This window comes from Hylobates moloch, unplaced genomic scaffold (assembly GCF_009828535.3).
Source record: "Hylobates moloch isolate HMO894 unplaced genomic scaffold, HMol_V3 SCAFFOLD_13, whole genome shotgun sequence".
Lineage (NCBI taxonomy): Eukaryota > Metazoa > Chordata > Mammalia > Primates > Hylobatidae > Hylobates > Hylobates moloch.
Window position 1 is genome coordinate 23,891,951 of NW_026652288.1, and position 12,824 is coordinate 23,904,774.

Consider the following 12,824-nt stretch of genomic DNA (forward strand, 5'->3'; position numbering starts at 1 on the left):
TGGAGTAGCAAACTTGTCCTTGTCCAAAACATAACTGGGAAAGTTCTTCCTGGCTGGGGTGGTCACTATCCTCAGGTTTCAGCCTTACTGGCCCCACTGTACCTCTCTCCATCCAACAGGACTCTAAATTCCTGGAGGACAAGAACTTTCTTTCATCTCTGCTCTCTGGCATAGCCCTTTGCACATCGTGGTTTGTAATTCATGTTTACTGAGTTGAGTTGAACATGGATTCACAGAATTCAAGTAAAAGTGCTGGGCACTCTCTAAAGAGAGTTTTAAGTTCCAAATCAGACTGAAGACACTAGGCCACTCCTGTGAGAGCAGCCCTGGAAAGACGGCCGGCCTGCTCGGAGGCTGCTATGGAGGGACAGGGAAGCATCTGGCTGTCCATCTGTTTGTTTATTCGCTGATTCATTCATGCCCCTCTAGCCATCCATGTAGCTGCTTTGTGCCGGGCTTGGTGAGGTAGGCAGATGGGAATAAGATGGTCAGGCCTCTGGGAACCTTCATGAGGATGGTCATAAGAAGGCCTCACCTGTGAATGGTGCTTTTCACCCTGAATCCTGGATCCAGACCTGATGCTTCACTCCTCAGAGTATGGGGCAAGCAGCTGGTGCCTGCTCACCTCTGTCCTAGTGTTAGGGAGACCTCCATACCTACTTACAGTGCCTTAGGATTGGAATCTGACCAGCAGCAGGGCTGATCCTTGTAGGGGGTTAATCAAAATGATGGGCTTTTCTTCTAGGCCATCTGTCCTGGCCAGAGAGGTGCAGACATAAACACACCCAATTCACTGACTGCTTACGGAAAGGCCGACCAAGGGCCAGGCTAAGTTTTGGGAACACAGGATGAAGGCTGCACAGTCCCTGTTCTCAGTGAGCCCACAGACGTGCAGAGAAGATAGGTATCACCAGCCGAGAAGTGCCATATAGTTTGCATGGGAGGGGAACAAGTATTCCATGTCTGGATATCCCAGGCATTAGGCCTGCGTTTAAGGTGGAGAGTGAATCCAGGGCAGGGCTTGCTGGGGAACAGACGCAGAAGGACACAGCCTCTGCTCCATTCTGCTATGAAAGGCATGGCCAGGTATATGTTGCACCTGTTGGGTGTGTGGGGGTGGGGGATGCCTGTTCTTTTCAGGTGGTTTGTTAATGTAACTGGTCTTCTCACCTGAGGGTCTGTACACTGGGAACTGAAAGGCATGGAAACGAAGGTATAGTAGAAATAGAAAGTCTTCTTTTGTTCACTGAAGCACAGATCATTTTAAAGTGCTACTTGAATAAGGATAGCTGTCATCAGCGTAGAGGTCACTGGTATAAACAAACAGTAGCTATACGATATTTGGGAACTATTTTACAATATGCTCCCATTGGGTTTTCCAAACTGATACAACCATGAGATGAACATTTTCACTGTTTCACAGTTCCTCCAGAAATATCAGTTTATGAAAATGTCAGATGTTAAAACAGATATTAGGCAAATATCCGAGGAAGCTACAGTCTGCCGTAGACCCTTCCCATCCACTCTATCCCCATCCTTCCTTGATGGGGCTCCTGCCACATCCAATGAAGCCATGCGAATGCCCTCTTGTTCTCCCGCTTCACTCTAAGTGACCTCATCTGGGGGAAAGAGCTCATCAGAAACTTTCAATCTCAAGCATTATCCAGCAGGCAGAGACAGCATTTGGAGGGTGTGAGAACTTCCGTTACTATTTGTGAATTCACACATCAAAAGTGATGCCTTGCTTTGACTCTGCGTGGAAGCAGCCCTGAGTCTGATGCCCACCATCTCTCATGAGAGACAGCAGATACCCCGAGAGCTAGCCAGCAGCAGCCTCCTCACCTCGATGACGAGCTGAAGGTCAGCCATGTACCGCTCTTCGGTCTGAATCAGCTCATGAATATAGCCCTGTCTTTTCCTCTCAATTGGCTGCATTGTGTCCAGGGTTTGCAGATCAGCACACCCTGTGGAAAAAACAGGGTAGTTTAAAATATTACTTTAGTTAACTTTGTAGAAAATAGACATTTGTCAGGAGACGTGGTGGGTTTACAAATGCTGCTTTGAAAGAACTACGCAGCCTTAAAAAGAGCGCTGCTAACTTCTGCAGAGCGGCATGCGTACACGGAGAGCTGGCATTAATGAGCCGGCACTCACAGCTCCAAAGCGGCAAATCGGCAATGTCTGTAATGTTTCAACGTGCTAATTTCTTTTCAGAACTGTGCAGAGCGTGTGAAGAATCTCACCACCTCAAGACATTTTTCGAAGTTACTGAAATGATTAAATGAATCAGATGCTTCAGACCACTCCAAACTGCAGGTCATGAGCCATTAGTGGGTCATTATATCATTTGTTTTTTAAAATGCTGGTCAGGCCCAGGATTAAAAAATAAATAAATAGAAATCACCATGCATATGGCTTTGGTAAATATTGTGAAATGTTTAGTTACGTATGTATTCGAAATGTAAAATATATTTCTCACTGTGAGCTGCTGTTAAAAAAATGTTTGAGAAACTTGTCACTAGATTTCTCAAAGGAAAGTTCCAAGGTTATAAAACCTGAAATGCCCAGAGCCCAGCAATTCCCAGAAGATCACCGCCTCATCTCACCAGAACAAATAACTCCTGGTACACTGCAGATATCCAACCACAAATGACAGGAAAGTCACAAGCAGCCTCGCATCAGGGTGAGAGGTACTGCATTCACTTTGGATCAATTTACAGGCACATCAGAGCTGAACTAGATGTCAAACTATGAAGTGACATAATTCCAGAGTCACTTAAGTGGCTGAGGGCTTGCCTCTACACAGTGACGTGGCAAAATACCTCAGGAAACCCTTCTTAGAAAAAAAACCAAAAGTGGCTGGGCACGGTGGCTCACGCCTGTAATCCCAGCACTTTGGGAGGCCGAGGTGGGCGGATCACGAGGTCAGGAGATTGAGACCATCCTGGCTAACACTGTGAAACCCCGTCTCTACTTAAATTACAAAAAATTAGCCGGGCATGGTGGCGGGCGCCTGTAGTCACAGCTACTTGAGAGGCCAAGGCAGGAGAATGGCGTGAACCCAGGAGGCGGAGCCTGCAGTGAGCCGAGATCCTGCCACTGTACTCCAGCCTGGGCAAAAGAGACAAGACTCTGTCCCCCCCCCCCCCCAAAAAAAAAGAAGAGAAAAAAAGAAAGAAAAGAAAAAAGAAAAAGCAGTGGAAGTTGTCAGAATCAAAATGGAGTCACTTGTGTTAAAAATCCTGACAAAAGGCCAGGGAAGGCCATGAAGAGAGAGTTCTCATCCACGAATGCCTGATAACTAGAACTATCACAAAAGACTGCAAAACCACAAACTTCCATAAAAGCCATGGTGACCTTACACAAAAAAATAGTCCTGCAAGGTTATCTGCCCAGCAACTGCCTGTCCAACCTCGGACTGGCGCCACCCTTGTTATTGATTCTCACAGCCAAGGATAATTATATATATATAAAAATCATGTGATCCTCTTCATTTTTCCTTTAAAAACTTTTGTCCTCCTTTACCTCTCTGAATATGCACCTGTTGGCATGCATATTCCCATTGCAATAACTATTCTTTTTCTTTTTTTGGAGACAGAGTCTCGCTGTGTCACCCAGGCTGGAGTGCAGTGGCGCAATCTCGGCTCACTGCAACCTCTGCCTTCTGGGTGCAAGTGATTCTCCTGCCTCAGCTTCCTGAGTGGCTGGGATTACAGGCGCACACCACCATGCCCAGCTAATTTTTGTATTTTTAGTAGAGATGGGGTTTCACCATATTGGCCAGGCTGGTCATGAACTCCTGATCTCAGGTGAGCCACCCACCTTGGCCTACCAAAGTGCTGGGATTACAGGCATGAGCCCCGCGCCCGGTGCAATAACTATTCTTAAATAAATATCACTTTCTTCTAGCGAGACTCCCTCTCTGTTATTTAGGTTGACAGCATGTAGGTACCCAGCAAGCTACAACATGAGGCAGCAAGTGGCTTGTGTCAGAAAACTGGGAAAGAGACGAATGAAGTAGGGAAGACCTTCTGTAGCTAAGGCAACCAGGAAGGGCAGCAGAGCGAAGGCGCACCCTGCACCTGCCGGGACACCGTCCATCCAGCGGGGCGTGTTGCTCTTTCCAAGTTCCTTTGCATTTGTATATATTTTGTATAGATCTGGGCTTACAGACAGTTCTAAGGAAGACAGCTTTTCTATATTCTACAGATGTTGCCAACAGCTTTAAAGAAATTACTCCCACAGAGAACAACAACAACAAAAGAATAAGGCAGGTTATGTTTGGTGTTTCTAAAAAGAAATCATAGACTGGATGTGGTGCCTGTAATCCTAGCACTGTGGGAGGCTGAGGCGGGAGGATCACTTGTGCCTAGGAGTTGAAGACTAGCCTGGGCAAAAAAGTGAGACTCTCATCTCTACCAAATTAAAAAAAAAAAAAATAGCCAGGCGTGGTGGCATGTGCCTGTAGTCCCAGCTACGTGGGAGGCTAAGGCTGGGAAGACTGCTTGAGTCTGGCAGTTCAAGTTTGCAGTGAGCTGTAACTGCACCACTGTACTCCAGGCTAGACAACAGAGTGAGACCGTGTTTAAAAAAAAAAAAAAAAAGGAAAAAAAAAAGGAAAAAAACAGGGAGAAGGAAGGAAAAAGTGAATAAAAGTGAATGTAAGGGGGAAGGGAAGGGGAGGGGAGTGAGGGAAGATGGAAGGAAGGAAAGAAGGAAGGGAAGGGAGGAAGGGAAAGAAAAGGAAAGAAAGAAGAAAAAGAAAGAAAAGAAAAAAAGAAAAATAAATCATGATGCCACTGTCATGTTCAAAATTGTTAAGCTTTTAGGGGGATGGTATTTTATTATCTTCTGCCAGGGGGAACTGCAGAGGGTAACTGAGTGTTAAAAAAAATCACTGAGGCTAATCCAAGTGTCTGCTTGATGAGGCTGTTGTGGAGCAAGGAGGAGAGGCTTGGTGACCAGACACCTGGCAAAATGGCACTGATCCTGATATGATCCAGTGGTGCTACTTGGTGTGGCCAGGTGATTGATGGAGGGAACTCTGACCAGTTTCCAAGGTTGCCCCACCTCCCACACCAGTGTCTTACAAACTTCATGTTCTGCTTTCAAGACTTTTGCCACATCCACATTCCATCTCTATTATTATTTACTTAATATTTTTCTCTAAACATACTTGTGAAGTTAAATGTGCTCATTATGTTTCTTCTAATAACCATTAAAGCAAATATATAGTCATTCAAATAAAACAGGTCCATTTTGTGTACCAGTGCGTTGAGTACCACGAGGATACAACTATCACACTTTGGGAAACAATGATTTACATTAAAAACCACAAGTATTGGCCACTCTATCTGGAATAATACCTTGGACTAATAGGAAGAACGTCAGATATTTGTTTCTAAAACTAGACTATACATTGCATTAGCTTCAGCAGGATAATGTGGGGACACCCCTGGCATGCCATGCCTAGCTGACCCTTTTGCATTTCATCATGACGGCTCTTCAACTTTTTTTTTTTTTTGAGATGGAGTCTCACTGTGTGGCCCAGGCTGGAGTGCAGTGGTGCAATCTCGGCTCACTACAACCTCTGCCTCCTGGGTTCAAGCGATTCTCCTGCCTCAGTCTCTGAGTAGCTGGAACTACAGGTGACCACCACACCCAGCTAATTTTTGTATTTTTAGTAGAGACGGGGTTTCGCCATGTTGGCCAGGCTGGTCTCGAACTACTGGCCTCAAGTGCTCTGCCCATCTTGGCCTCTCAAAGTGCTGGGATTACAGGCGTGAGCCACCACGCCTGACCTGCTCTTAAATTTTTACCCTCTGTGTAAGTTTCCAACCCGACTCCTACCCTCACTTCCAGATGTTCTTACCTCTGATGTCAGGGAAAAAATAAAGACATGAGGCCCCTCTTCCTCCCCTTCTGTCTGTCCACTTGTCCCTGTGTGTCCTTCCTGAGTCAGGGAAGGAGGGGTCCTGTTTCTTTCTAAAGCCACTGTCTGTAATCAGCCTCTCCTCCAGGGTCCCTCCCTTTCCTTCACGCTTCTATGTTCACTCTTCGCCGTTTCCTTCTTAGCCTATAAACATTGCTAAGTGTCCCTCCTATCCCACTGTTTGAAACCAACCAACAAGCACACTTCCTCCAACCCTGCCCCCTCCTCAGCACCACCTTTCTTTGGTCTCATTGGCAAATGTCACTAGAGGGGTTTACACCCATGGCCAACTCTCGCCAGCTCTCCTTGTCACATCTCCACTCGGGATTCTGGTTTCTGTCCCACTGCCCCTGACACTGCTCTCAGGAAGGTAACGATGACCTTGGCATTGCCAAGTTCAGTGACCTCTTCTGAGCTTGCATCCTCCCCTGCTGGCCCACAGCACGGGCGCCTTGGATGAGAGGCTTTTTTGGAGACTTGAATCTGCCTCTCTCAGCCCTTGAGCCTCTCCTCTTCTTGGTGTTTCCTTCTGTCTTCTGCCTCTGCCTGCTGCCCGGCTCTCTGCTCCCCCAAGTCCAGCAAATGCCAAAATAGGCTCCTGACACTCCTGTCCTGTGCGGTCAGATGAATCCAGACAATGCCGCAGGCTGTGTATCTCGCCCACAGGGCCCCAGTGCACACTAGCCTATTAGGCAGTGAGAAAGTCTGTGCTACAGAAAAATTTGATGAGCTCAGAGTTCCCAACATGTATTTGACCACAGAATCCTCTTTTTTTGAGAGGAGGGAGGGTAACATCTTTTTTGTCCTGAGAAAAGTCCTGATGAACTGAGGAATTCGGGTTTTATGGATAGGATACACCCCTTTGCCACCCTCTATACCTGCATGGTCAATAGAGTAGCCCTTAGCAACCTGTGACCACTGCACACATGCAGTTTGGCTGCTCCAAATAAAGATGTGCTGTCAGTGCCAAATACACACTCAATTCTGAAGGTGTGTTCCAGAAAAACAGAAATGGGAAATGTTGCATTCATAATATATTGATTACATATTGAAAAGGTATTTTGGATAAACTGGATGAAGTAAAAATATGAACATTAATTTCATCTGTTCTTTTGACTTTTTTAAGGTGGCCACTGGAAAATTTTCAGTTACACATGGGGCTGCATTTGTGACTCACACTTGATTTCTGTTGAACAGCTCAAGCCAGCCACCACATATTTTGTGTTCCTTCCCTCACAAACGTTCAACAGCTTTCATTATTTGCGAATGAAGTCCTAATTTGGTGGCAGAGGCTCCAGAGTCTCCAGAAGCCAGCCTCACCCCACCTTTCCAGCCTCAGCTTTGACTACGCTGCCCGCTTTTCCTCCCCCAGCCTCAAAGGCTGCACACACTTTCCACGGCTCTGCCATTTTTGCTCCTGTTGTATCCTCTGTCCACACCTCGTTCTCCACAAAGAACCATCCTTCTTTGGGGAAACCTTTCCTGTCCCTCTGACACTCACCCTCAGACTTGCCTCTCCTTTGTGTTTCCATGGTACTGGTTTGTATCTGTATTTTAACAGTACACGTCATCATTACACGTCGTCTAACTGGTGCTGTTGTTAATCTGTGTAGTTAGTGTGTCAGTGGCTCTCACTGCAGATCAGGGACTGTGTCTAACACATTTTTGTAATAGCAAGCTAAGCACAACGTGTTGGCTACCTGCAGTCAGGGAATATTTGTTAAGGGGTAGAATATTGTGTTGGTCCTAGGCCTGTTTGTGCCCAGGTCCATTTCTCACCTTTTCCCTGTTATGCTCTAGGCTGCAAAAAAGCCAACCCTGCAGGCTGTTTTTTCTAAGCTTCTATTCTATTTGGCCTCTGCCTGGGTTTGGCCAATGAGAGGAAACTCTGGCAGGAGATTGAATATTACAGGGTGGAGTAGGAAAAATGTCCTCTCTCCAGAAGAGTGACATGATTAAAAAGTTTTTTGTCTGTTAAGTAATGAATGGAAATGCTGGGCTTGCATCTTACACAAACTTGGAGTTCAAGAATTCAGATGAATTAACACAAAAATTGGTCAGGTATGGTGGCTCACACCTGTAATCCAAGCACTTTGGGAGGCCGAGGTGGGCAGATCACTTGAGGTCACGAGTTCTATTAGCGGTAAATGTGCTCAGACTTTGTCTGAAAATGTATTTATTTCTCTCTCATCCGTGAATTAGATTTCTAGCTGGACAGTTATTTTTTCTCTGTGTTGTGTGTTATGTGCAGCCAGTCTAATTGCTGTTCATGTGTTTATTCTGGTTTTTCTTGGTGCTCACTTGAGGTCTGAGCACAAAGGAATCAATATTACTGTAGAAAAATGTTTACTGAACAGATTTAACATTATTTTCAGATATTTCACTTTAAAGAAAAAGAACTTCCTAATCTCCCCAGGTAGCCTCCTGTGTTATTTTACTGGACCTATCGCTAACGTTTAGTAGAGATGAAACCCCATCTCTACTAAAAATACAAAAATTAGCCAGGGGTGGTGGCATCCGCCTGTAGTCCCAGCTACTTGGGAGGCTGAGGCAGGAGAATCACTTGAACGTGGGAGGCAGAGGCTGCAGTGAGCCGAGATCGTGTCACTGCACTCCAGCCTGGGCGATACAACAAGACTCCATCTCAAAACAAGAAAAAGAAAAACAAAAAAGAAAACAAAAATTGGTCACTAGCTGGTGATACCCTTAGGGTGACTGGCCAAAGGAATGGTGCAACTGGCCTGGAGGGTCACACTCACAACTCTGGCTCCACGAGATTCCACAGAAAAACCAAGTCTCATTAAAGATGAGCCCAAAGTAAAAAAAAAAAAATTACAAAAAACAGGGGAAAAATCCACCACAAATTAAAACATGAGGATTAGAACACCAAGAACATATGATAGTAGAACAAAAATACACATGGAGATGTAAAATATATGTGTTTAACATTAACTCAAGACACATAATGAAGGGCTTGACGCCATAGGTAGTTTATTTAAACAAAGAATAACCCGAGTTGAAAAAGAATGAAAATGGAAAATATTGTCATGGAAATGATAAATTAATAGATTAAACAGCAGATTAAACACATCCTAGGAATTAGTAAACCTAAAAACAGATCGGAAGAATTATTTAGAATGCAGCCCAGAAAGAAACAGAGATGGAAGGCTGGGCATGGTGGCTCACACCTGTAATCTGAGCACTTTGCCAGGCTGAGGCAGATGGATCACCTGAGGTCAGGAACTCAAGACCAGCCTGGCCAACAGGGTGAACCGTCTCTATTAAAAATACAAAAAATTAGCCAGGCATGGTGGCGGGTGCCTGTAATCTCAGCTACTCAGGAGGCTGAGGCAGGAGAATTGCTTGGACCTGGGAGGCAGAGGTTGTTGTGAGCCAAGATCATGCCATTGCACTCCAGCCTGGGCAATAGAGTGAGACTCTCTCTAAAAAAAAAAAAAAAAAAAAAAAAAGATGGAAAACATAAAATGGAGGTTTAGAGACACAGAGGACAGAATGACAAGGCCCAACATACATCTGACAGGTAGTCCAGGAGAAGGGAATAGAAAGAATTGAGAGAGGTAATATTGAGATTATAATGGCTGAGACTTTTCTAGAATTGAAGAATGATACAATGCCTCAAATTCAGAACAATGGCTTCTGATTAGGACAAAAATAAAAACCAATCCATACCAGAACACCAAGGAGGGAAGAAAAAACATGATTAAACGGTCAGAAAGAAAAACCAGAATAACCACATGAACAGCAATTAGACTGGCTGCACATAACACACAACACAGAGAAAAAAATAACTGTCCAGCTAGAAATCTAATTCACAGATGAGAGAGAAATAAACACATTTTCAGACAAAGTCTGAGCGCATTTACCACTAATAGACATGACTGGAAAAACTACTAAAAGATGTATTTCAGGAAGAAGGAAATTACATAAGAAGGAAAAAGAAAAGAGATATGAGAAATGGTGAGCCAAAATACTAGTAAATGTGTAACAAATCAAAATAATCACTGAGTGTATAAAACAACAATAATAATGACTAAGTTGGCAGGTGTAAATACAAGGTGAAGAAGTTAAAACACGAAAATGCAATAACATGAAAGACAGAAGAGAATCATTAGAGATAAATCATCCTCCTTGCATTGATCAGGAGAAGGAAGAGATACTGATCAAAGGCAAACAGGTATGTTAAAAATGGAAAGGTAACCACTCAAAGAACAGACATAGAATACATAATTTCCCAACCAGTAGAGGGCAATAAAACAAAGAAACTTGATCAGTGCGACAGAGTCCCTATGTCAGCAGAACAAAAAGAGGCAAAGAAAATGCCTGGTAAATAGAAAATACATAATAAAACAGATACAAATAAAAGTATTAAATTGTTTTAATCAATGTAAATGGCTTAAATCTGTCAGTGAAAAGAGAGGCTCTGGATTAAAAATCAGGTCATAGAAATGTTGGAAGTAGTGGGCTAGAAAAAGCTATCCAAATAAAAATTCTAAAAGCAACTGGGGAGGTTTTATTACAACAGACAAATTAGGCTTTAAGGACCCGTATGAGATGGTAGAAACATTCACCAGGAACAAGAATAATTCTGATCTTATTTGCAACTAACAGGAAAGCCTCAAAGTGTAAAATGAAAAACTGAGACCCATACCCCACCTCCCTCTAAAAAAAAGAAAAAGAAAAAACTGACATATCTATAATCGTAGTAGAGTTTAATATAGTTTTCTCAATGAAAATTAATGAGAAAATGAAAGATTTGAACACTATTAACAAGGTTAACATATGAACACACATACAAGAGACTATACATTCTTTTTCTATAGAACCAGGCCGGGCGTGCTGGCTCACACTTGTAATCCCAGCACTTTGGGAGGTCGAGGTGGGCAGATCACTTGAGGTCAGGAGATCGAGACCAGCCTGGCCAACATGGCGAAACCCCATCTCTACTAAAAATACAAAAATTAGCTGGATGTGGTGATGGGCGCCTGTAATCCCAGCTACTCAGGAGGCTGAGGTGCGAGAATCACTTGAACCCAGGAGGCAGAGGTTGTAGTGAGCCAAGATTGTGCCACTGCACTCTAGCCTGGATGACAGAGTAAGACACTGTCTCAACAACACAAAGAACCCATAGAACCAATTTCAACAAACGCCAAGGAATCAATATTACTGTAGAAAAATGTTTACTGAATGTAGCTGGAAAATTACACATTTAACATTATTTTCAGATATTTCACTTTAAAGAAAAAGAACTTCCTAATCTCCCCAGGTAGCCTCCTGTGTTATTTTACTTGACCTATCGCTAATGTCTGTGATTGCTGATGACTCCCTCCTCGTGAGATCCTTTTTCACTCGTCTTCCAGGTCACCACCTCTCCTCTCCTCATATCCTCCCACCTCACTGGTCTGCCCTTCCACAGCTCCTTTGCTCATTCCTCAACTCTCCAGACTTCTAATGTTGCAGTGCCCTAAGGTTCAGTCCTTGGAACTTTCCTCGACATACTCAGAGCCTTGGTGACCTAGTTCATTCTCATGGCTTATTTATGTACTGATAGGCTCCCAAATTTATACTCCAGCCTGAACATCTTCTCTGAACTTCTTCACTTGTTCTGCTGCATACTCCGTATCCCCATTCAGATGTCTAAAAGGCACATCAAAGTAACATCAAAAGCCAAACCCCTAATCATCTCCCAACCTGCTCCTCTATGATTTTCCACCTCATTGGATGGCAATATCATCTCTCCAGATGCTCAGGCCACCGATACTTCTCACGCTTCACATTCAATCCACCTGTGGGCTCCCTCTTCACGACACATCCAGACCACTTCTCACGCATCCTCCATGGCCGTCCTGATCCAAGTTATCATCATCTTGTGCTTGGATTACTGAACTAGCTTTCCAATGGATCTCCTGGTTTCTGACCCCTTCCCCCTCTTTAATATGGCAAGGCAGAGCAGTACTGTTAAAACACACCAGATCATGTCACTCCTTTAATTAAAACCCTTGGCTGGGTGCGGTGGCTCACGCCTGTAATCCAAGCACTTTGGGAGGCTGAGGTGGGTGGATCACCTGAGGTCAAGAGTTGGAGACCAGCCTGGCCAACATGGTGGAACGCTGTCTCTACTAAAAATATAAAAATTAGCTGGGCATGGTGGTGGGCACCTGTAATCCCAGCTACTTGGGAGGCTGAGGCTGGAGAATTGCTCGAACCCAGGAGGCAGAAGTTGCAGTGACCGGAGATCACGCCATTGCACTCCAGCCTGGGAGACAAGAGTGAAACTCCATCTCAAAAAAAAAGAAATAAAAATAAAAATAATAAAAATAATGAAAACCCTCCAATGGGTTCTTCTCACTCCAAACAAAAGCCAAAGTTCTTATAAATAGCCCACAAGAACCTAAACAACCTCCCTCATTTCCTAGGTCACACCCAGACCCTCGCTTCCTCCTTCTCTCCTGCTCTTCCCTCTGTTCCCACCGCACAGGCCTCCGCACTATTCCCCAGGCAACACAGGATGCTCCTGCTGCAGAGATTTTGCAGGCGCTACCCCCTCTGCCCAGAATGATCTTCCAGATATCCACATGGCTCCCTCCAGATATCCCCACACCCCTCCAGTCTCTGCCCCCTGTCACTATCTCAGAGAGGCTTTATCTGAGTATTTTATTCAAAATAAAATCCCTCTGGATCCACCTCCCTTGCAGAACTCCCATTCCCCTTCCCTGCTTTATTTTTTTTCTAAGATGCTACACACTTCACATACTCATTTTGTTCGTTTTCTATTTTAGCCTACTCAAACACCAGCTCCAAGACGGCAGAAATTTTTGTTTGTTTTATAATTTGCCACATCCCCAGTGTCTGACACACAGGAGGGCTTCAATAA

At 44.4% G+C, this 12,824-nt stretch overlaps 2 protein-coding genes across 7 annotated transcripts in view; one reads left to right on the plus strand and one right to left on the minus strand.

Annotated features, from left to right (window-relative positions):
• Window positions 1-4,576, plus strand: part of FAM228A (family with sequence similarity 228 member A) — a 51,236-nt gene extending 46,660 nt beyond the window's left edge. For both annotated transcript variants that reach the window (XM_058426593.1, XM_058426591.1), the window contains one exon: window positions 2,215-4,576. Coding sequence is in view for 1 of the 2 variants with exons in the window: in XM_058426591.1 (XP_058282574.1) it covers window positions 2,215-2,277 (63 nt within the window). In the remaining variant the exon portion in view is untranslated. The remainder of the gene's footprint in view (window positions 1-2,214) is intronic.
• The window catches only part of ITSN2 (intersectin 2), a 161,165-nt gene that overhangs the window by 16,342 nt on the left and 131,999 nt on the right, over window positions 1-12,824 (minus strand). For all 5 annotated transcript variants that reach the window (XM_032172361.2, XM_032172363.2, XM_032172365.2 and 2 more), the window contains one exon: window positions 1,843-1,964. In XM_032172361.2, coding sequence (XP_032028252.1) covers window positions 1,843-1,964 — 122 coding nt within the window. The remainder of the gene's footprint in view (window positions 1-1,842; window positions 1,965-12,824) is intronic.